We start from the raw sequence: 24,744 nt of genomic DNA, 5'->3' as shown, positions 1-24,744 counted from the left end.
CCCTGCAATGTGATCTCCTGCTCACACGCTGTTTTCACAGTAACATGTACTGGGTGTGACGTGCTGAGCAACACGCAAACAGCAATTTCACTTCTCAGGGAGTTCCTCTGGCTTGACAGCTCATGCTGTTGACTCATGACAGATCTTTAATCTGGAGAACCACTGCTCTAGACCCAGTTTTTCTGAAGGACAGGACTGCGCTGTGCACCTGAGCTGCACTATGCGTGTGCTGAGTGTTTCAGAAGTATGCAATGAGTGTTGGATGGCTGCTAAGTATTGTATTGATTCACACCCACATAGCAACTGAGATGTGCATCTTTTGGTAGGAACACTAAGCCCCCCATTTGTTCACAATACATTCACAGCTGAAGAAGCCATAACGTATTTGTGTGAAGGCAATGAAACATGCATGGAAAAAATCCTTGTAAATTGGTAATGGTTAGCTTTCATCTTTATTGTTTATTTAGCCTACTGGGTAGGTCTTTTGGTTTCTTTTATGGGTTGGGAGGGAGTCCAGGGTCAGATTCTGGAAATAAAGAGAATTTTTTATTAATTAAGAAAAACAATGTTTGATTTCTAAATTAAATCAGAATATCCTTAAGCTTCCCTGCTGTGAGTGCTTTTACGCAGAACTTCTGGCAGAGAGTCAACTGTTGTCACCATTCTTGTGCCCAATGTTTGCTATTTAGGCATGTATTCAGGGATTTCTGGTGAAGACAGGGCAATATTAATGGCTCTGTGCAAGCCCAAGTGAAACTTCACCCAAACATGGGCATGCAAATCCAAGACAGTTTGTGTCCAACCAGCATGAATGCACATGGGCTAGAAAATGTGCTAGGATCTGCGTTCTCACCTGGTTCGTGTGTATTGCACTGGTTTGCTACAAAGAGACTCTGTACTCATCTATTCTGACTTTCTGCACCATAAAGTCTTCAAACAATATTCCTGAACTTATTCTGTGTTGGCCAAAGGTGCACATTTAGGAAGGAGGAGGAGGAAGGAATCTGACCTGAATTTACAGAAGTCCATTAATGGAGAATCCATTGCAGCCCTTAGTAAAATATCTCAGCATTAATTACCTTCGCAGTTAATTACCTTCAATTATCATCACAGTTACGTATTTAATATTTATTTCTTGTCTAAGCTTTCTTCAGCCTTCATGTACCAAAGCTTATGATGCCTCACTTTGCTGCTGCCAGGAGATTAAATGTGACATCAGTTCTGACGTAGATGCTGGACCTCACCATAACAATCATCAGCACTGGGAAGAACTGGGACTGACATGACCTAGTGGGGTTTCTGCCTTCCCTGATTTTTTTTTTCAGATACATCACAGCTTGTGCGACCTTCCATGGAGTAAGGCTCTGTTCTTGGCATGGACTGCAGAAGCACTGTCAGATTTTCAGCTTCTTTGACCGCATGTGTCAGCCTCATGAACATGTGGGCTGAAGAGAAATGGAAAGGGATACATGTAAAAAATATTGCAGAGCTTTGTTTCTCCAGTATTGTTTCCACAGATTTGCTTTAAGAATCAAATTAGGCTGGCAGGAGGAGCTCTTTTATTCCCTTGTGGTATAAATCTAAAATGCTTGCTTGCTATGGAGAAGACATTTAAATTTGCAGCTGTGTGGCAGCTATCTGTATCTTTCTGGAAATCACCTGCATTTATTCACCCTTAACGGCACTGTCACTTGTCCTACTTGACCTTACAAAGGAGATGCAAGGATTAGATTTCCAGATGCTGTGAATCCCTTTCTTAGAGACCAGTTTGAATTTCAGTCTGAATGAGACATTTTGCTGGGCACATGCTGGAGCACGTTAGTCATGAAAACGGTTGTAACCCGTCAGTGATATTTGTCTGTGTTACTCTACGTGGTTAGATGACACCAACTTCATGGTACTTGAAATCTGCTGACTTTACTGATGGGTTGGGCTTGCTACCTCACCTAGAAAATAGGGAAGTTGAAAGACTTCAGTTTAAATAAAGTTTATAAAGGATCTGAGCCAATCGTTACGGGGAGATGAGACATCTCAAAGGGACAAGAGTTTTGGAGCCTGCTGACCACTCATTTCATAAAACCAGAAAATCAACATGTATATGTGTGATGAATAAAGGTAGATTATATATCGTGTACAAGGTTGCTTGAGAGTAGGTTGGAAAAGGGCTTATTCTCAAGGTAATGTATAAATTAATGATCATAGAATCATAGAATGGCCAGGGTTGAAAAGGACCACAACGATCATCCAGTTTCAACCCCCTGCTATGTGCAGGATCACCAACCACCAGACCAGGCTGCCCAGAGCCACATCCAGCCTGCCCTTCAATGCCTCCAGGTATGGGGCATCCACAGCCTCCTTGGGCAACCTGTTCCAGTGCGTCACCACCCTCTGTGTGAAAAACTTCCTCCTAATATCTAACCTAAACCTCCCCTGTCTCAGTTTAAAACCATTCCCCCTTGTCCTATCACTATCTGCCCTTGTAAACACCCTTGTAACACAGACAGCTATGAGTATTTTTTATTAGGACATTTAAAATACATGTCCTGATTGTTGTTAAGAGTAAGCACCATGCACTTCTGGGCGATGACTTATGAGATTTTACTCACATCACTGCATGAGTAGAAGAATGAGCTTTATGTATAAGCTTCACGCACCTTTGAAAGCCGTATTTGGTTCTACTTAGCCCCATTTGCTGTTCAGAATAAACTCTGCTGGAAATCCTAATGGCTTTAACAGATCTCATTCTAAATATCTCTTTGGAAGAGATTCTTAATGTGTTTTTACTCGGTCTAATCTCTGGTGCATTCATTAAAAAACACTTTGAATCAAAATGGCTACAAACTCGCTATTTTTGTACTCTTTCCATTTCTGAAAGGTTTGCAATTCAGGAAGGCTGTATGCTAGCTAATTCACTGCAGTTGACATTAATCATAGAAGTGTTTTTCTCTCCTTGTTTTACTTTTTTTTTTTTTCTTTCTTTCCAAACCATTACTTTTAATTGAGGAGATGGTGATTATTACACTGGCATTTACTTTTCATATAGCGTGATTCACAGAATACCCCTTTGTGACTGAGTTGAAACCTACATTCTACTTGCACAGTCCTGGTAGACAGAGCTGCTTTCCATGATTTCATACAAAGGGATTGACCTAACCTTTTGAAGTTTTACTCTTGGGTTCCTTAAAATCTGCATCAATCTTAAACCTGACCAGTTCTTGGCTGGATAACACCCTATTAATCTGGATGAAGATGCTGAGTAAAGCAGCATAAAGGATCGTCTTTGTTGCATCTGAGTCAAGCTGTGCACACGTAACCTTATATTTGGCTGCCAGTTCCCTAACATGATTTTGCTTTTGTTCAGAAAGGAATGCATGACTCCACTGGAGGTAGGTTATAAAAAAAAAATCAAAGCAAGCATTTTACCTCTTCCATTCTTTCATCTTCTTGGTTCTGAAGCTGCATTCAGCATTTCTTACTCAAAATCCTCTGCTCAGACTTTTACTAACTTCTTCAAAACAGATGGACATTCAAGGAGACCTCCCAACCATTGGGAAGAGTTCATTATGGTTCACCCCCCACAGTACTCTTGCCATGGAAGTGTCCAAGTGCTTGCTTTCTCCAGCCTTTCCTTCGCCTTCTGCAGCCTTCTTCCTTCTCTTATTCTCATTCATCCCCTTCAGTTTCTAACTAGCCTATGTGGAAAATGTCACTTCTTGCATCTGTCACCAACAGACTGGTCAACCCCTCTCCACAGAGCACTGTCCTTTCTGCCTTCTCCCCATTTGCCTCCAAGCATGTTCAGTGTACTTCCTAGAGCCACTGACTTTTGCTTTCTCCCAGATCTACTTAGGTCTCTTCCACTCTGTTTTTGTCCCCTCCACAATATGTTACATGCTGTTACACCCTATCATCTCTAGATGGTTTGTGACTTCTGGTTCCCTTCCTTTCAGGTCCTTGTCCTTTCCATTCTTTTTGCAGAAGGATGCTGTCCCTCAGGGCTTCTCTTGGCTTTCCTATCTGCTGCCCCTCTGGACAATGTCAGCCCCAAATATAGCTTTGACTATTATCTTATTTCTCCCCACAGCTAAAAGAAAACATGATGTGTCCTCCTGACATCCCTTGGATGATACCTGGTTATGGCCAAAAGGCCGTATCTTTTCACACTTCCTCCCAGCTGTACTTCTTGTTACACAAGCCTGTAATCTTTGTTTCCTATAATTTGGCCTTAATGTCCAGGCTTTGTACAGATATTTCCATTCCTTCCTGACCTGTGCTTTCTAGACAAGTTCTCACATCTGTTCAGCCTCCTGTGCTATTTTCCCAGTTTGAACCATTCTGTTCACACAGGACTGGCTCTGCTCTCCTTGTACTGCAAGTTCACTATGCACTTGTTCAAGCTGCCTATCCTGTCAATTATTTTGTAATGCCTCCTTCAGGTCCTTCTACTCTTTTCTCTGCAAAAAGAAACCTCCCTTGATCTCCACCATCACCTCATTCAGCTCTACTTGTCAGGCTTTCAGAAAAAGATGCTGAGCTTTCTCTAGCTGAAGCCAGAGCAGGCAGGCCATTTCCCTGATGGAGGAACCCCTAACCACATAAGCTTGCTCTTCACCTCAGCACCTTCTTCTGGAAAAATTCAGCACATTGGTTTTCATCTCTGAGGTGGCAAGTACAAACTTTACCTCAGCTGAGGCCTTTGGAGCCAGGTCCCTGTTCCAGTTCCCCAGCGACCATACAATAATCTGCCTCGAACATGCATTTCCACAGCACGGCCTGCTGAGTGGAAAAACAGAAGGCTCTGACTCAGAAATGCCCTGATTTGGAAAGGTTGATGGCCGCACCCCATGGAACAGAATGGCTGACCTTTGCTGGAGCAGCTGCTCTGCTACAGTGACCCAAAAGCGATATTTAGTCAAAATATGAAAAGTCACTATGCTCTCCTTCCAATGTTGCCTTGGCCAAAGAAGAAAAAAAAAAAAAAAAAGGACAAACACTCATTGTTCAGGAGGTGGAAACTTGCCTTGCCCTGTCTGCTCTTGACTGGCAAAGAATAACAGACATTATTTCACTATGTTCTCTCCAGTTTGTCTCTCTCAACCTGCTGTGCATTTTGTAGCCCACAAAACTTTGATGACCAGGTATGACATTTGGAGCTCTCTAATGCTTGAGCTGATTATAGTGTTGAAAATCAAGTTGACTGGTGCCCATCCTGAATGGCCCATGAGGAATCACAGCAGAACTGTAGCATAGACTCCCCGCTGTTCCTGGAGTAGAGATGTGAGGAAGGAGATCATTAGTTTCCAAGGGGGAAGCAGACCTTACGCTCCTCTCCAACAGTAGGAATGTGATTGGTTTTCTGCCTCAGCACCATCAGATCTTCATAATGTTTTTTCCATCTGACCCACATTTATTTTTGTAAGCATAGTGTCTGGGTGTTTCAGGAAAATGTGTCGTATGCTGACTCACAGTAAAGAAGTGATCAAAAAAGGACAAGAAATTTTCTTTTAGGCAAAGCAGTGGTGTCCCACGCGTGTATCTAACTGATGTTATCCACCTTGCTCATGCTAGATTGCAAACAACTAAAAGCTGAGGAAAGAAATTCATCTTTGAGATCGACTGTGTCTGGGGACCTCACATGGAAGCCATTGTGCTGCTAATTTAATGAGGATAGATCCTGGGTCTCAGAATGCAAACTGCAGGAAACCAGGGCCATGGGGTGCTCGAGCATAGCACCATGGCATCTTTCTCCAGACTCCTAGAAAATTTGTGCCAAAGCACAAATGTCTCAAAGAAAGTGTGCAGCATCACACCAACACTGTCAAACAATAGGAGAATTCCTTCCGAAATGGGAGCAAAATGCTACTTTCAAGGGTACTTTTTCTGCTAATGTCTTCCAGGAATCAAGATGTCTCTCAGCGAAAAAATACCAGGTGAAAAGAGGGAGGTAAAAATATTCACATTCAAAAGTTGTGTGAGATAAAAAATCTGAGAAGAGAATTATGGAAAAATCAGGAGAGGGAGTAATACGCTGGTCCTGTCTGCGGTTCCAGGGCAGCCCTGCTGTCTGAGAGCTGTTTGTGCAGCAGGGTGGGAGAAGTCCCAGAAGGCATCAGATGTCCCCTGTGTTCATGGGGAGCCACACTGTGACATCTGCTGGGAACACTCACATGAGAACACCCATGCTGAGATCTTGGCACACAAAGGGACTTGAGGTAGCACCGAATGTGATGTGCTAGCCTGCTTTTTCAAACAAGTTGGATGCTGGGTGCCAAAAGGGTCCCTTGCCATGGTGCACTATCTCACTTTGCTTCAGTGTGTGCTGGTGTGCTGCAAGCCTGGTGGCAGCATTTTTCACCCCAATGTGCATGGGCCATTATCTTCCAGCAGGATCCAGGTGCTGCTGCCTTGAAGCATGTGTAGCAGAACACAGCAGTGAGTGTAGGGCTGTGCAAAGCCCTGTTTCAGCAGGGACTACAACAAAGATGTAAACATTTTTGCCTCGAGTTTTCTTGTAGAACCCCCTCAAGCTCAATGAGGAAATGAGTCCCATTTATCCAGTGGTGGAGACTGCAACCAGAGGACTGTAGATTGCACTGCCACTGGCATCATCCTTCCCCACCCATTAGAAACTGGGCACTGATCGAAGAGCCCTCACACCCTTTAAGAATTGCTTGCTCTGCACAGGAGCAATATGAAGAGAATCCAGTAGTATACTTCAACTAATTGACTCCTTCTGCATCATCGGATGTGCTAATGATTTGTTGGACAGTTATCAAGCTGTTTAATCTTCAGCCCATGCAGGATGTAGTTAGGAATAATATCTTTTGTACACGATCCACGTGTGTCACGCTGCAAGGACAGGATCCATCTCCCCACTGGGATGTTGCAAGGAAGGAGGAAAATCTCCAAAAACAGTCTTAGCTCCTATGACTCACAGCATCTGGATTAAAGGTATTAAACTTCTGCTGGGGCCAAGGGGAAAATCTTAATTACATTAATATCAATAGATTTTAGCTAGCACCTTTTTCATCACCACACTACCCTATGCTTTTCTTACAAGAATGAGACTTCTGCAAAAAAGGCTTTCTTTTTTAAAAGTAAAACAGTACTATTGCTATCTCATCTACAGCAAATTCACTAAACCGACAAAGAATCTGGTAATAATAATCATCATACGGTGACCTTTTCTTTTGAAAGCTGGAAAGTTTTTTGATAAATGAGGCAGTGATTAGGGAAAGAAAAGCAGTGCAGCACTGGCTGGAAGAGCTGGGTTCTGCACTTTGCTGTGGGTTTTATGTGTGCCAAAGTATAAGTCATTTAAAGCATGCCTTGGGAGAGGGACTGCTAATTGTACTGCTCTCTTATTCAGAGTGCTCATGCTGAGGCCCAAACTCTAAACTCCCAATGCTCGCATTCAATCGCAGCTCAAGCAAAGCTGTGCTTCTATCAGTCTGTATATCTGACAAATAATCTTTGGAAATTTCAAGCACTATGTACACAGGATCGAATGCCCTGAGTTAGTGCCTGCTCTGAACTTAGTACCTCACCTTTCCACATTAGAAGGGGCAGTATGAATCCCTTACGACTCCTGTGACTGAAAATGTAGATGTGAGAGTATTTATGAAATATTCCAACACAGTAGCCCTAAATTTTATAGTAAAGCACATAGGAAAATGTGTTACTGCAGCACAGTATGACTATTACAAATCAAAAGGTGTGAGGGACTGCACGGTGACCACTGGGATCTTACTGGGAAGCCTATCAATGAAGCATCTTCTTCCCCATGTCTTATAGAGAAAATAGTAGGGTGTGAATTAATGTAACAGGTAAAGGAGATGTAAAGGAGACAAATTAAATAAGCAAACATAGCCTTAATTAAGCTGTATGCTAATTTTGGTATGTTTGACTTTACAACTTCACTAACATTTTAGCACAGTGGCGATATCTGTGCACTGATTATATCCTCACACGCCTTTCTAATTAAGCTATTCCAAAACAGTTACAGACAGATCTCCTCCACAGGAACATCAAAACAAACTGGAGTTTAACACTTCAAACTATCTTGGAATAGAAATGTGCTAGAGGAATTGAACATGCCCTCCCGATATGTAAATACTCTCATTTCCAAGCTGCTTCCTCCCCTCCTTTCCCCTTCAAGTATAATTCTACCCTGGAGGGAAATCTCGGGAAAGCCGGGCCTCAGGAAGAAGCTGAGAATTAGGCTGCAAACTTAAAGTAAACCCAATGTCAGCCCTGAAGTGTTTATCAATGACTCAGAGGAGTGAGCACCCAGAATACTCCTGTTGGAAAGCAGATGGACTTCTGTGACTGTATAGTGCTTGATTTAGTGGCATGAGGCCATCCCTGGGTGGAAATACACCAATCGCAGGAACAATAATGCTGCTGTCCAGGGGCACCTCTAACAGAATGCCACACAGGAGCTAGTATGGGGTGAGAGCATTTTTTTAAGTTGAGGAAGCTGGGAAAAGTTTTGCCCTGAGTACAAGTACAGATTTTTCATCTCCTGCAGGAGGCAATGCTTCCAAGCTACAGCTTTTCTGCTGATGCAAATTGTAAGTTAGTAGTGGTGTTTTGATCAGTATACAGAACGTTTATGAGAAATCCACTCAGCTCTGTGACTGCTGCAATCTGTCACTCTCGGCTCATAAGCCATAAAGAAGTAGCCATAAACAGCATGCCCGTGTCACGGGGCACCCATTCCAAGGGAACTTCTTGGCAGGTCTATCCTAAATCATGTACCCTGACCTCAGTTGAACAACCAGGGAACTACGAACAATCCCAGTGAGAAGCATGAGTTTTTTAATTATAGACTACTGTTAGTTTTGCTGTAGTTTCTCACCCTCCGTTCCTTTCTGTTTCACAGGATATCAGCCTTACCTGCTAAGCAATAACAGGCACCTAAACGAGTGCTTCACCTGCTTCACCGCTGCCACTGTGCATCCTCTGTTGCCATCCTGCAAACAGCAGTTCATTTTTCTGTCATTTTTCATGCAATCAAGGAATCATTAGGGCTGGAAAAGACCCCCGGACCATCTAGTCCAACCGCCAGCCCACCCACACCATGCCCACTGACCACGAGGTAACTGTCCCCTTGCAAATAGCTGCCTTTGGAAAACCAGAGGCTGCATACCAGGAGGCCATTAATAGTGCTGTTAAATAAAGCAGTTCCCTCCTTTGGGGAAAGGTGCTGCTGCAGTGCTGCTGATTGCTCATGAGCAGAGGACAGCGGCCACCCAGCAGGCTGCAGCATGCACAGCAGCACACTGGCTGCCCAGCTGGCCCTGCTTGATACTGCTGGCTGAGCTGGTGCCACCATGCTGCACTGTCAGGCAGTGAAGAAAAGATTGTCACGCAGCAGCCAGGACACGTGGGGTGAAACAACGTGGCCGGACGCGCTCACCTGCTGCCTGCTTTGACAGGAGGGCTGCAGGGAGGTTCCCAGCATGAACTGGCAAAAATGCTGCTGCTTCTCATCAGGGTCCCAGGAAGCAGAGGTGGGGTGGCTCAAGGGCGAGCCCAAATTTACTCATCCTTCCGTGTTCCTGAGACCTGGCCTTGATGCAGTGGAGCAGAACCAGGCATATTTGTTCTGTCGTTTATGAATAATGGCCCCAGCATACTTTGATAACATGGCAACGGGACTGATGCCATCTTGTCTCCAAGTGAAGATGCCAAGAAATGAAATCATAGAATCACTGAGGTTGGAAAACACCTCAAGTACTCCAACCATCAGCCCATGCCCACTTATGTCTCTCGGTGCCACATCCACACGGTTCTTGAACACCTCCAGGGACGGTGACTGCACCACCTCCCTGGGCAGCCTGTGCCACTGCATCACCACTCTTTCTGAGAAGATGATTTTTCTAACATCCAACCTGAACCTCCCCTGGCACAACTTAAGGCTGTCATCTCTCATCCTATCACTTGTTCAATGGAAGAAGAGGCTGATCCCACCTCACCAAAACCTCCCTTCAGGTAGTTATAGAGAGCAATAAGGTCTCCCCTGAGCATCCTCTTTTCCAGACTGAACAATCCCAGTTCCTTCAGCCACTCCCCATAAGACTTGTGATCCAGACCCCTCACAGCTTCATTGCCCTTCCTGAACACGTTTCAGGGCCTTGATGTCTTTCTTGTAGCGAGGGGCCCAAAACTGAACACAGTACTCGAGTAAGGCCAGTGCTGAGTACAGAGGGACAATCACTTCCCTGTTCCTGCCGGCTGCACTATTTCTGACACAAGCCAGGATGCCGTTGGCCTTCTTGGCCACCTGGCCACACTGCTGGCTCGTGTGTAGTCAGCTATCAACTAATGCCCCAGAATGATGAAGTAGTAGCACAATGTGGAGATCAGTTTTCGGATGGCAACCTTGAGCCCACGAGGCAAACATCAGGCCAATCATCACTGCTCAGAGAACCATCACCAGAAACATTAAGTATTCAGAGCGGGCAAGGCCAATAGGCAGTGGGGTGCAGACCAAAGCCATGGGTGGAGAGGCAGTGACAGGTTCCCACCCGGGCCTTGTGGCCTCACAGAAGGAAGGCAAAAACCACAGCAACCTCCCTGCCGCAGCTGCAGCCCAACTGGAAACGGTGCTGCTCCTCGTGCTGCCAGGCTCCCGTTCCTCAGAATGGTTTGTTTACAGCCGTGTCTAAAATAAACGTTGCCTACATTTTCTTCTTCTTCTTCTTTTTTTTTTTCACTCCTGTTATTCCTGCGGAGCAAGTTGGATTCCTTTCTGACTCACGCATGATTAACTAACTTCCAGCTGCATTATCTTTATTGTTGCTGCCGATGCGCCAGCCAGCGCTCAGCACGACGCGCAGACCCCAAGCTGCGTTGGCAGGGCTGCCGCTTACAGAAAAGGATTTTTTCTGAGAGCCGGGGCTCGGCGATTTATTGTTGTTATTATTATATATTTTTTTCTTTTTCGTTATTATTTTTTTCTTCAGGAGAACACACGTGCTCGGCTCTCTCGGGAAGCGGAGCGCACCCTTCCCCTGCGCAGCCGCCCCACGCCGGCGTTACACCGAGCCCAGCCCGCGCAAAGCGCGGCTCCCCGCGGCGGGCAACCCAGCCCCGGGACTCGGGCCGCAGGGCCGGCGGTTAAGGCCGAAGCAGCCCCAGGGCCCGCCACCAGGAAGCGGCAAAGGGAAGGAAGAGGCCGAGCCCAACGGGAGCCGCGCGAGCGCCCGGGGCACCGCCCGGCCGGGCCGCCCCTCGCGGGCTATCGCTGCGGGCCGCCCCCGCCTCCGGCCGTCCGCCGCCCGGGAGCCGCCCCCCGCCGCCGCGGCGCGGCCCGCCCCCGGCCCGCCCTCCCTTCCCGTCGCCGTCCCCTCCCAGGAAGGAGCCGGAGTCGGCGGCGCCGCGGGCCCGGCATGGAGTAGGGCGGCCCGGGGCCGTGCGGCGCCGCGCGGCATGGAGCTGGGCCCGGGGCCCTGCGCGCTGCCCGCCGGGGCCGGCGCCGGGAGCGGTTCGGGCGGCCCGTGCGCCGAGATGCTGCAGGTGGCCGAGGAGGCCTTCCGCGGCGGCAACTTCGAGCTGGCGGCCGAGATCTACGGCTCGGAGCTGGCCGAGCTGCCGCAGCCCGAGCGGGGCCTGTGCCTCCGGCGCGCCGACGCGCTGGCGCGGGCCGGCCGCATGGCCGAGGCGCTGGACGCCTACGGCGCGGCGGCGCGGCTGGCGCGGCTGCGGCCCGAGGAGCTGCGGGAGCTGGCCGAGAGCTTGGCGCTCAGCATCCGCGACAAGGAGCTGCGCCTGCCGCCCCCGCCGCTCGGCTCCTCGGGCGGCGGAGCCGAGGGCGAGGCGCTGGGCGACCCGGCCTGCTGCCGTCCGCCGGAGCTCTTCGCCTGCCCGCTGTGCCGGCGGCTGCTGTGCGAGCCCGTCACCCTGCACTGCGGGCACACCCACTGCCGTCGCTGCGCCGAGCCCGGGGACTGCGGCCGCTGCCACCGGGCGCGCCGCCCCGCCGAGCCCTCCGCCGCCCAGCCCCAGCCGCCCGCCGCCCGGCCGCGGGTCAACGTGGTGCTGGGCAACCTGCTGCAGAAGTGGTTCGGCGCCGAGAGCCGGGCGCGGCGGCTGCGCGCCGAGGGGGACGAGCTGCGGGAGCGGCAGGAGCTGCCGGCCGCGCTGGAGAAGTACGACCAGGCGCTGGAGATGGGTGAGCGGCGGCTCGCGAGGGGGGGGGGCGCGGCCGGGGACGGGGGCAGCCCGGCGGGAGGGGAGCGCCGGGAGGGGCCGCTCGGGGGGCCGGGAGCGGGAAGGAGTTCCGGCCGCAAGTTTGGAGAACGAGCCCTCCCCGCTGGCGGCCGGCGGGGAGCTGCTATTTTTGTCCCGCGGTTATTTTCGTCCCCGCTCGGAAGGTGTCTCGCGTTGAGCCGCCTGCAGTCGATGACTCATTATGCAGCATTTCTAGAAAATCCCCTCTCGTGTTTGTGGGGGAACCGTCTTCCACGGAAGCGTGCGCGGCCGCGTCGGCGTCCGGCTGCGGCGTGGCCTCGGGGCCGGTGGCCGCCATCCGCGGGCGCTCGGTGCGTGCCGCTGCGCTTCCAGCCAGACGCGGCCATCGAAAGCGCTCAGTAACGTATAAATAGGTGGGGAGGCTCGCATTGTTTTTGTCTCAACGCCGTGTCAGGGTAAATCAGCGTTGTGACTTGTGGAGAGCATCAGCCCGTGTTTTGAATGTAACCTCTTTAGACAATTTCACCTCCTTAGGTTTGTTTGTGCGCGGCGTTCTCGGAGGAGTGGGGGGGTTTAAATGAAGGGCCCCGCGGAGGGGGGGGGCAGCCCTGGTTGCCTGTGGGAGGTGGGTCCTCTGCATTGGTTGTAGCCTCGTAGTAGCACGGTGTATGGGCGTAGGCACGGGGCTGGGAGCCCTGCACGGCTCCCCCGCCATAGACATTTTGCTTTGGTGGGGGAGGAAGGAGAGCCAGCCGCCGTGGCGTTACGGAGGCGAAATCCTGCGGGCAGATCTCACTGAGACGAATGAAACGTGAAGAAAGCGGCATTCCTCCTCAGTGGAGGAGCTCCTTCCCTCCTTTGAACAGAACCGCGTCCCTCACCCCCACCTTCCGTTGTCTCAGCGAGGGGCTGAGGCACCTTGGCTTTGTTCTGTGCTGTTGCTATGCCTGGACACGGGCTTCTTCCTCACCACAGCTCTTGGTAGACAGTGGGAAACCGAGGGCTGCGTGCAGCACGACTGGTCTGGCTGCTCGTGGCTCCTCCGCAGCCCGCGCTTTCTGTAAAACTATTACACGGTTTAGCTGAAGTAATCTCTGGTAAAGTAGGGCAGGACGGAGAGCTCGGGAAGGAAGGTGAAGCAGAGGGAGGGGAGAGGCTCAATGTAGGTCACAGGGAGTTTTTAGCCTCAAAAAAAAAAAAAAAAAAAAAAAAAAAAAAAATCCCAAAAAATAGCTGCGGATGCAGGAGAGGGAGGTGTGGCAGCAGCATGCTTCGTGCTGCTCTGTGCGTGGTGGCCCAGGGGGACGCAGCGTGCCTGTCCCTGCAGCACGTCCTCCAGCCCTGGCTGCATGCCTCAGGGTCCTGAGGTAATGCCGTCACCGTGACTTATCCCTGTGAGAATAACAGCAGGCACCTTGCTGGCTTCCAGAATTCTAACACTAGGAGTAACTGCCCATTTGCAGATCCAGATCCCTCCTGATGAAGGGCAGCCCCACTCTCCCCCACGGCTGCAGCCTCCCCTCGTGTCCTCTCAGGCTGTGGTTGCACCTAGGCCAAGTTGCCATCAGAGCCCCAGGGGTCCTAAGCTTCCATGACTGGTACCGCCTCTTGTACCTCCATTGCTGCTGGGAGTCATGGCAGTGGGGATCTGCATGGCTTTTCAGAAACAGGAGTGGAGGCAGAAGGGCATGTTATATGAAGGGTTATATGTGCCCTTTGATGAGGAAGACTCTAGGCCTCTTGGTCTGTGGCTCAGTGGGATTTTACTCCTGTTTTCCTGCAGCACGTGGCTGGGTGTGACAACATTTGTAATGTTAAAGCGGGTCTTCTGTTAGCAGTTGGGTCTTCCTGTGGCCTCTTGTCATCTGATCTGCACTTCGATCCTTGGGGTGCTTCAAGTGTGCTGTAGATATTTTCTTCCCAGCAGGATCTGGAGTACCTGCTCCTCGTTTCAGATAGGAAAAGATAACCTGCACACCTTCAAGGTGGTGGCTGTTTCCAGTGGAACTAGTCAGTCTTGCTGAATCTTAGTCCTTCTGTCTTTACCTATCAGGTTTGCAGTGCCCCCACTGCTTCTGTCTTTGTTCTGAAGGATTCTGCTGCGAGTTCTGTTATCATTTTTGTGAAAACTGTCTTTATGCTTTGAACCTCCTGGCCCTCTTGAGAAGGCCACGGTTTGGTCATCTTCACTGCTTACACAAAGCGGCTGCTGCTTTCACTGCCGCAGACGTTGGAATAGGTCTCTATTGTTGCAAGGTATCTAATTACCGTTTCTTCAAAGCAAGCACGTGTCTGGCCACTTGGAAGGAAGCATTTGTTTCCAACTGGATCATGCTCAGTGCCAAGCTTTGTGCCGCTCAGCCATCACAACATTCAGCATTGCCACTTGGGCAATACCCAGCACTCTGGCTGCTCCTCAGGCACACTAAGTGGGTGGGTTTCCTCCCTGCCGCCCCTCAGCTTTTTCTCTTCTCTTGCTGGTCTTGTGGACGTGCACAAAACTGTCTGGGAGCAGTACAGGTGTGTGTATGTGTGCGCTCAGAGACTGAGGGAGGCTGGATTTCAGTGACAAATGAGCAGGTATTTTGTGGATGTTCTTTTGAACGTATAGGTTTTATTTTTGTTTTTGTCCTTCCAGAGAGCAAATTGTAATTACAGAGGTAGCAGTTGGCTGTCTCTTAACAGGGAAGATAACGAGTAAGGCTTTACCCAGGTAAGGTGCCTAACACTGCAGGGCCAAAGACTGCATCATAGTGGGAAAGGGAATGGCAACACTGTTTATTCCCAGGGAGCAGTGTTTATCAAAAAATAGTCTGTCTCGTGCAGACCAGGCGCGGGAGCTCATTGCACATTTACTGCTGTAGTCTGCTGGCATTAAAATTAGATTCAGCATGGATCTGAAGGAGACTGTGCTCTTCTCAGGGTGAGAGCATGCTAGTAAGCAAATAAACACAGAGACCATAAGGGGATTTGGGTACTGGTGACTCATTCCTTCAGCTGCTGATCCTCTGTGCCTTTCTTCCTATTGAGGCAGCCTATTAGTATCCCATGCCTTTCCTGTAAATAAGCCTACAAATTCCTGCTCAGAGTGTGTGGCTGCCTCCTGCACCAGCTTCAGCAGAACTAGGTTTCTTCTGGGGGATTGCTGATGCACATACCCATTCAGATTGCCCAGCTTCTTTGTTTTTATCCCCCTCAAGAGGCTCAGAATAAGACTATAGGAGATTGCTGAGGCTGAAGACCATGGTGGAGTTAAGGATGGATTAGTATGGGTGCAAGGGGGCTTTTTCTTCCCAAGCACATAGAGAGGGCCATCTTGCCCACACATCTCCATTTCCAGTGGATAAAGGGCCAAAAGAGAGGAGGAGGTAAGTTCAGATGGAGTCTGCCAATAGTGTTGAAGGTGGAGTTCTGGGAGGAGTGCTGCCATGGGTGCCTTGTGCTGCTACTTCCAACTCTGGGGTGGATAGCATGTTGACCCTGAGAGATAGGGTGGCATTTGGAGCATGGCTATAAACAAAACTAGGTGCTCTCCTGGGCTTTGGTGGTGGGAAGAGACTCAGCCTCTTGAGTGAACCTCGGGAGAGAGAGGTTTCTTCTCCCTTCTTTTCCTCTCAGTGGAGGTTCACCAGAAATTGGCCCAATCCAAAAGAAGACTTAATGCAGCCACTCAGCAGTAATTTGTTTTGTGGTAAAGCCATTCATGGAAACTTGTTTGACGCCCAATGAATTCTCCCTTAATAAGAATTCAATTATGGGGGGAAAAGCAAGCCGGGAGGCAGTGGAAGAGTGGCATAAAGGGAGACTCTGGCTCATGAGGATAGTATCTCAGGCAAGCTGTGCTGTTCTCCAGCAGCCATAGCCTTTTAGGGCAGCTGTTGAGTGCTAGGCCCTGCACCTCTACCTTGTGCACTGCTTATATAGTGCACTGTGGTTCGCGTGCTGCACTGCATCCTCTCTGCCTGCATGGAACATCAAGGGTGCAAGCTGTCTTTGCCTTCATTATGATCAGAATCATAATGATAGGATATCCCAAGTTGGAAAGGACCCAGAGAGGCAACTGAGTCTAGTCCTTGACTCCACATAGCACCACCCAAAATCCAAACCCTATGCCTGAGAGCAGTGACCAAATGCTTCTTGAACTCGGGCACTCGGGGCCGTGCCCACAGCCCTGGCATCCCGTTCCATGCCCACCGCCCTGTGGTGCAGCCCCTTTCCCTGACCCCCAGCTGCCCTCCCCTGACAGCTCCATGCCGTTCCCTCGGGCCCTGTCGCTGTCACACAGAGCAGAGCTCAGCGCTGCCCCTCCACTCCCTGTGAGGAGCTGCAGCCGCCATCAGGCCTCCCCTCAACCTCTTCTTGTCCCATCACATCTTGCCTCTTATGTATACATGTTTGTTCACGTCAGTGTTTTTGCATATGAATTCAGTTGTGTTACACTCTGTACCCTTCCCCATAGTTTTACATCAAAACTGAGGATGAACATCTGCATTTTCACTGACACTGGCTTTCAGGTTTAAATCTGTTAACAATATGCAGATTTTGGAGCCCAAATTTGGCTTGCTGAAGAACAGCTCATCTGTTCTGGAGTGTGGGGCAAGTGTGAGTTGCCCATTTCCCAGCTGTGAGGGAGCTGCTAACAGCTTGTGTCTGATTCTGTAGGCTGAGTGAGACTTTACATCAATTGCTGTTAAATAGGAAGGGGAAAAAATAAATTCTGAATAGAAAGTAAGTGTCTTGCTGAGTCCTTTGACCTTCCATACAGACTTCTTTATTTTAAATGATGCTTCAGTAGAAGTTGATTCCAAAACAGCTGCCATGGATGTTCCTGCCAATAAAAGCTAAGTCGTGGGGGATTGTTGCTTTCCAAGGAGTGCAGTGTGAATGAAGTTCCACCAGAATGTTCCTGCTGTTTGGTTGAATGCTTGTAGTCCTGAGTAAAAAAGGCTATAGGCAAGTGATCCCAAAACTGATTTCCTAGGGTGTTTGCTTTCCAAGCCTGCATCCAAGTTTGTTTTTTAAATTTGAGGGAGAAAGCTGATGACAATTCTTGGTCAGCTTCCTGTTGCTGCCACACCATAGGAGTGGTGGGTGGTGAGAGGTTGGCCACTTCAATCAAGGCCAGATGAAGCAGAGAGCTGTAGAGTCCCCTCTGTGTCTCTGTCTGGGGAAACAGTGCTTACATGTTCTATAAAGATGACTGATGATATAGGACATAGGTTTTATTGTTGCTGTTTTCTTAGGACTTGTGCTTCTTAGTGGTGTGCTTGCATCAAAGAGGCATCGTTCAAAGAGATCATCCACAATCCCTGCATGTGAATTATGTGCATTAGTGCACTTTAGTGATCTTTTCTTGTTGGTGCACTATTTCTAGAAGACTGCTATTGAAGATAAGGTCATCTGTCTTTCTCATGTAGTTAAAAAAAGAGATTGACCGAATCTTCCTTCCTCACAGTGTGTCTGAGAACGCTTCTGATTTCCAATAGTAAAGAAATGTCTCTTGACTTTGTACCAACCATTAAAGAAAAAACACAAAAGCAAAGGGAGGAAAAAAGCTGGTAGATGACTGTCATGACTCTTGGAATAGCAAATGATTCAGTCATTTTAATAATTCATCAAAAAAGTATTTAATTTTGTAGCTAGAGAAGTATGATTTCTAAATGAAGAATGAGAGGTAGTCTTTCTGAAATCATATGCTGCAAAAAATAGCAGATGCTTTCTTCTTAGAGAAGTGCTAAAAAAGGAACTTTCCCATCTTTCTGTAAAAGCACCTCTTGATATCTGCCTAATTTAAACATGTCTCCCAAACCTGTTTTCTTCTGTTTTACATTGGCGCAAAAATAGAAATAGAGAATACCTACAAACTGTGTACACTGAATATTATTTTAAACTTAAAATATTTTGCAGGCTATCCCACACACGCTTCTTTAATACTGAGGTAGTGCTTGAAAAAATTGTATAATACATGAAGAATTTACTGCTCCTGCAAATGTGTGAAGTACTTTGAAGAAGGAACCTGTAGTGCTCTTGATTTTTGAAGAGCTGACTGCTTAAAGACCCAATCCCGTTGCTGAGTCTGATGGTTTTGTCAATTTGTGAGGGCCTGCTGAAGGCAAGGGCTTTGCAGGGTTGCAAGACCAGGCACCACGTGAGTCCTGTGCATGGTGGGCAGGGGGCATATCTGTGGTGATCACCAGGGGATGATCTTTAGATGTTTTTTAAAGTGGTTAAGAATGCTCTTGTAACTTAGTTATTGCATTGTTCGGGATAGTTACTCCCCTCCTGCTCTTTGTATCATCGAGATGTGATTTCCTATAAACAGTTGAACTGCTTCCAAAATCCTTCAGATTTTCTTGCATGTAGACATAGTTCTCTAGGATTATTCAAAGAGCTCTTAAAAGAACAGCATATTCACTTTTACTGTGATAAAATGTAACAAAGGAGGAAGACATTTATGGAACTGTCTTGCTCTTCTTAATCTGAAGATGAGTGGGTTATTTTGCCACTCCTTTTCTTACACAAGTGTGGTATGTGATCTCCTGTATTTTCAGGACAAAAGCAGAGTGGGGTAGTAACTAAGAAACGAGAAAGTCCTTTTTGCAGTCTGCAGAGTCAGAAATCCTAGGCTAAAATAAACTTTAACTGGAAAAAGGAGGCTATAGAAATTTCAAAAGTAACCACTAGAAATGTAGTTTATATTCTGATTGTAACAACAAAAAAAAAGGCAGCTAGGTAATCACCTGTGAGGTTGTATTATGATAGCATATCTTGCTGTAAATAGATCTTGGTTTCTGTGATCTTAGAATCCCTTCACAATCACTGACTTGCGTGCATCTCAGCTGCCTGTTTGTATGGGGCATCTAGACATCTACTTGAGTCTTCTGAAGGTTAATCATGAGTTTGACCTGTGGGGTTTTGGTTTGTGTTGGCGTTGCTTGTTGTGTTTTAAAAAACAAAATGCTAACACATTAAAGTATTACCCGCTCTTGAAGCGGGTGACTTGGTTCTAACTGAGTCTACTGTCCTCTCTAAGAAAGGCTTTGTTAGAAAACCTTACCTGAACCCCTAACTAAATGCTGTGAGAACTGGTAAACATTGAAATGAGTCATATTTGTGTGCTCAATCGTTTTATTATACCAGTACCAAGCAGCCACAGATGGAGTTGGGGTATGTCACCCAAGACAGTGTCCAGATATCCAAGGGGCAGAGTGGAAACTGAAACTCCACCACATCAGGAGGAGGTGCTGGTTCATGCAGTCAGATCTGGAAAGAGTGGGCTTCCACATAATAATGTGGAAAGACAGGATTTCGTTAGGAGGTGTGGATAATCTAATCCATTACATTTAGCTGTACTCTGAACAGTCTTGAATTAAGGACTTGTGCTGTACCATGAAATTCACCACTTAGTTGGTTTGTACAGAAGATTCTCATTGCCTTACAGTTGTGGGAATGCAAACTAAACATAAGTAGGGTAATGTAATTGGTCTGGCTTGCCTCTGGCTCATTAGGTTGGAGGTACGGTTTGGAAGACAGGGCACTAAGTTAACTGTACCCTCTTTATGGCAACTTTTCTAGGCAGAATACAGCTTCTCTTACAGTGTTTCCCTTGAGTAATCAAGGGAGGAGTGATTAACTGTGCAGAGTGATGATGACAGTCCAGCTTTAAATAATATGCAGAGCTTCCTAGCCGAGGAATTACTCACTGAGTCCAAAATAAAACCACTGGGAATCCAAAGTGTTTCATCAAACATACAGAAAAATCTATGTTTTTAAGTCTGAATCCTTTCCAGAGGGTGTTCTCAACAGCAACAGGCAAAGAATGAAAGCCCAGAGAGACTTAACTTGTCTAGATATCATATGTTCTCAATTGCCCAGCTGATCTGTCAGCTGTGTTGTATTTGTCACCTCAACTGGAGAAAACAAGGCACTGTCTTGTTATCTGCCCTGGACCAGAAAGTTATGTAGGTAAGTATGCTCCAGGACAAGGAAGTGAGTGGTTCCACATCCTTGTATTTTTGGGAGGAAAGACAAGGGGACAGAGCTGTAATTCAGTGCCGCTTGTGAAATAATGGCTATAACTTGGGCACTCCAGTTGTAGAATAGTTTCAGAACCATCTAGATTGGAAAAGGCCTTCAAGATTGCCAAGTCAAACCGTCACCCTGAGCTCCTGAGTCCCTTCACTAAACAGTGTCCCTTAGTGCCACATCCACATGTCTTTTCAGTACCTGCAGGGATGGGGACTCTGCCATCTCCCTGGGCAGACCGTTCCACTGTCTAACCATTTCTTCAAGAAGCACTTCTTCCTGATATCCAATCTAAACCTCACTTGACAGAACTTGGGGCCATGTCCTACAAGCTGTCCGTTGAATAGAGACCACACCCTCCTCATTACAGTCTCCTTCCAGGTGCTTGTAGTGAGTGGTGTGACTTCTCCTGAGCCTCCTTTTCTCCAGACCAAGCAGCCCCACTTCCCGAAGACACTCCTCATATTTGGGGCAGGCTCTTGCTGCAGCTCGTAACAGCATTTGCTGCAATGTCTGGCAGCACTGCTTGTGTAGTGGAACTAGGTGCTTGTGTAATGGTTGTACTGTAAAGCAGTGTGCTGCTTCTGCGTGGCGGTAAGCTTATGAAAGGGATTAGTCGTACTTCGCTGAGTTGTATAATCTTGGTTATGGATGAGTTCAGGGCTGGGAAGGTCTTGGGTTGCTTCATCTGATGCTACAGAGATGTGTTCTGGTTGCATGGGAACTTTGAATAATTCTTCTAATATGGATTTATGTTTTTCTTTAATGATGATAAAAAAAAAAACATAGTACCAAGTACCACAGAACATAAGGGAGTTGGAAGGGACCCACAAGAACCATCAAGTCCAGCTCCTGGTTTCACACAGTATCACCCAAAATCCAAACCCTATGCCTGTGAGCTGTGATCAAACGCTTCTTGAACTCGGGCAATCGGGTCCGTGCCCACAGCCCTGGCATCCCGTTCCATGCCCACCACCCTCTGGTGCAGCCCCTTTCCCTGACCCCCAGCTGCCCTCCCCTGACAGCTCCATGCCGTTCCCTTGGGCCCTGTCGCTGTCACACAGAGCAGAGCTCGGAGCTGCAGCCGCCATCAGGCCTCCCCTCAGCTCCCCTGCTATGCGCTGAGCACACCGAGGGGCCTCAGCTGCTCCTCACATGTCTTCCCCTCCATACCCTTCGTTGTCTTCATAGCCTTCTGTCAGGACACTGTCTAATGGTCCGATGTGCTTCTTAAATTCTGGTGCTCGGAGGTGCACACAAATTCTTTAGAGGGGGGCACTGCTGAAGTCATCATGCTTGTCCAGGACTTGAGCGTTGCTTCCCTGCACAGAACTGTTTGTAAGCACCCATTCCAGATCAGCTGGAGTCTGCTGGGCTGCAAGAATGGGTTAGCAGAGAATTTCCCACCTCTGGAGTCTCTCTGCGATGAAACTTCCTGTGTGCTTCATCTGGGGTTTTGATTTGTTTTCACGTACTGGAAAACTGACAGGGATACAAACGCAAGGAAAAATCATGGTGTGGCTCAGAAAGCATACTTTTTTTTTTTTTTTAATAATCCAATTATTGTGGAATGATAAACGAGAAACTGGGGACTTGCTAATTGTAAGTGTACATTGTGACTGATGCCATTCTTCAGTTCTGGGGAGCTGAACTTGTTTTTTATCTTTACTATAGATGGAAGTTTTTTGCATTCCTGTCTGTCTTTATTGCTTTTGCTAATTGTCTCATCAAGCACGCTTCTGCCCCTGCTCCCCAACCAGACCACTAGAGCTGAATGCAGAGCACAGCAAATGAAGCCAAGTTTCTTGCTCTGTCCAGTGGTGGAAGTTACATTAAAATATGGGAAGGCTTTTTTCCTAGAATCCTGTGTGGACTGACTCTTGCTAGGAGCACTCAGAGGTGTTTTTTGTCATGATGCTGTTTTTAATAGGCATTTAGGAAAAGCACTTAGGGCTGGAGTAGACTTGAATAAAACGTGCTCTTCTAGGAAGAAATAAATGTCAGATAAGAAGGATTAGGGAGTTCTAGCAACTTTCAGCTAGTTCTTTCTGTGCTGAATTCCTGGAAGAAATCTCTGGAGTAGTTTATTGCAGAAAAACTCTTAGCGTCATCCGTGTCCTGTTTAGAAAATTCTCTAATTGCACTCATTTTCCTCCTAGCACAGGAAGGTTTGGGGGAGCCATGTTCTTTTCTGTCAGCCTCCTGCATTCAACCGTACAGTGTTTTTAATATGTGAAGGTTTGGGCCTGTCTGGAAAAGTAATTTTAGGTGTTAGCTTCTGCGTGAGAGTGCGATCTAATGAATGTCTGCACATGAGCGCAAAGGTGAAGTGAGCAAAGTTGAGGTTAAATTTACTAGGAGGGGTAGTAAGCTAACGTTTCTGGAAAATCTCAGCCAGCTATTGCATCAGTTTCAACAAGCTGGCAAGCACTCTGTGTTGGTGATACTTGGCTGTCCCAGAGAGGATCCAGGATGCGCGGAGCTGCCTAGTGCCTTGATGTTGTGCAATGCTCAGGCATCGTCTCACACTGTGGGGTGAGGGCTGGGAGGGAGGATGCCATGTGCAAAGGTTCCCATGACCTGTGGCTCCCAGGAAATCTGTGTCCCAGCTGCCCGGAGCCACAGATCCTGGGAGGCTCAATGGTGGATCCACGATGCTGACAAGAACATAAATTTTGCTGTGCAGCTGCAGGCTCCCAGAAGATTTTTATTCAGGAAATGCCATCTGTTGGTATTGTGGAAACAGTAACATTGTCTATGCTTTTCTGCTTTAATTTGGACTGAGATACCAAGTCATTTCATAAAAGAAATCTTTTATTCTTAACCTCAATGAGAAAGAATGGGTGCATTATGTTAAAGCAAACCACTGGTTATTGTGTGACTTTGTGGTTTGTTTTAAATAATCTTGATGCTTCTTGTAGTATGTCAGCACCTAGCAGTCTTCCTGAAATCTGTACATCCTCAAGCCCTCTCCATTCACCTCATGTGATTATTATTTTTTCCCCACATGACATATGAGGGAGTGGAACAACTCAACAGTGCTTACAGAATCTCTGTCTTGAATAAAGCTCTACCTGGATACTTTTTTTTCTTTCCATAGCTATATGCAGCTACGTTGGCATCGGCCATCTGCCAGAGGCAGTTCTTCCTGGTGCTGATTTCACTGACCAGCTCTAGGATGTCTCAGTCCATCTAGCCTTGGGAAGTCACGTAGCCTAGGATTGTTTTTTGGGTGGCTTTGTGTTGCTGTTTGTTCTGGCCAACGGTGCCCTTCACGTGGTGCTGGTATCTGTTAGCTCGTGGTTTCTAAGACGTGCAGCAGAGCCCTGCCACCAGCCCTGCTCCCTCTCCGTGCTGCCCAGGTGCAGCTGCCCGCAGGCTGGCCCCAGCCCTGTGCTGACGATGGGACGTGCCAGTGGCCTCACCACCAAATGGAGGTGAACTTGAATGAAGGAGGCTGGGCAGCGCTCCAGCTACCGAGCCCTGTCTGACCGCCTAATCTCACTATAGAAAACCTGTTATTCTGTATTCTCATAAATACTGTTCTCTTGAGTAAAGCTGGAAGCTTGTTCCCCCTGCTCCCTTTCTCTTCCTCAGTTAATGAATAACTGGCTAGGAATGTTTAGTTAAAATGGACCACACCTTTTGCTTTCTAATTGAGACTTGGTGAACAGAGGAACTTGGTGAAGTCCTAAGTAGATGTAGCTTTTTCTGGTGTGGCTTAAGTTTTTCTCAGTATCTTATTTTTCCTTCATGTTATGTGAGCCTGCGAACTTTGCTTTGGGAAGATTTGCAGCCCTTGCAACACAGTTGTGTTCTGCCTGTCATTTTTGATTAAAACAAAGACTTCTGCAGTTGAGACAATCCCAAAAATGAACTGATGAAGCTGTTCTCTGAGTCTGCTGAATGTATGAACCACTCTGAATTGTCTGCTGAAAAACCTGAGGAAACGTCAGCGTGGCTGAAATGTCAGTAGTGCACAAGTGAACAGAAGCAGGAAGCTGGCTTGCCTGCCCAATAAGCTTGCACTGCTTCCTTTCCCTCCTTGGTGCCAAAAAGTACCCCACCCAACACTCTGCCTACCCCTGTCAATATTTGCAGAAAAAACGTGCAGCAGATACAGTGATGGAAATATAGGCAGAGTATACTTGTGGGTTTAATACAGCCGGAAGATTATTAAAAGACAACAAAATTGAATGATCTTGTATTTGAGCATCTTTGGAAAAGAAGAAAATAGCTTGCTTCCGAGGGCATGAGGTTAATTGTTTTCAATTTAATTTGCAGTCGTCTTAAGAGTTATTCTCTAGCAGTGTGGATCACTGCAGCAGTCTGCTTGTGTAATACTGAAAGGAGTAAACCAACAGCCAACAAATGTGTGGACGAGCTTTTGTAGAGCTCCCATGTTTTAGGTGTAGTCTGCAGCCTTTGCTGTCTGGGCCCATTGAGGCAGCATCAGCTGTGGTGTATCATTCTGCAGTTAGTAAATCTGGCATCAGTCCATGCTTGGGCTAAAGAAAGCAT

General features: G+C 47.6%; 1 protein-coding gene and 1 long non-coding RNA gene across 2 annotated transcripts in view; one reads left to right on the top strand and one right to left on the bottom strand.

Annotated features, from left to right (window-relative positions):
- Positions 1–1,360: 1,360 nt before the first annotated feature.
- Positions 1,361–10,446, bottom strand: LOC149920044 (uncharacterized). Its single transcript, XR_016460570.1, has 3 exons — positions 10,387–10,446; positions 8,899–8,975; positions 1,361–1,445 (listed from the first exon to the last, which is right to left on the bottom strand). It is a non-coding gene; the product is annotated as an uncharacterized LOC149920044 (long non-coding RNA).
- A 975-nt stretch (positions 10,447–11,421) lies between these two features.
- LONRF2 (LON peptidase N-terminal domain and ring finger 2) overlaps positions 11,422–24,744 on the top strand; it is a 31,274-nt gene continuing 17,951 nt past the window's right edge. The window contains exon 1 of the mRNA XM_031605216.2: positions 11,422–12,178. Coding sequence (XP_031461076.2) covers positions 11,437–12,178 — 742 coding nt within the window. The 5' untranslated portion in view covers positions 11,422–11,436. The remainder of the gene's footprint in view (positions 12,179–24,744) is intronic.

Source organism: Phasianus colchicus, chromosome 1 (genome assembly GCF_987193195.1).
Source record: "Phasianus colchicus chromosome 1, bPhaCol1.hap1.1, whole genome shotgun sequence".
Lineage (NCBI taxonomy): Eukaryota > Metazoa > Chordata > Aves > Galliformes > Phasianidae > Phasianus > Phasianus colchicus.
Note: the sequence above shows the minus strand (reverse complement) of the source record. Positions and strands in the feature narration are given on the sequence as shown.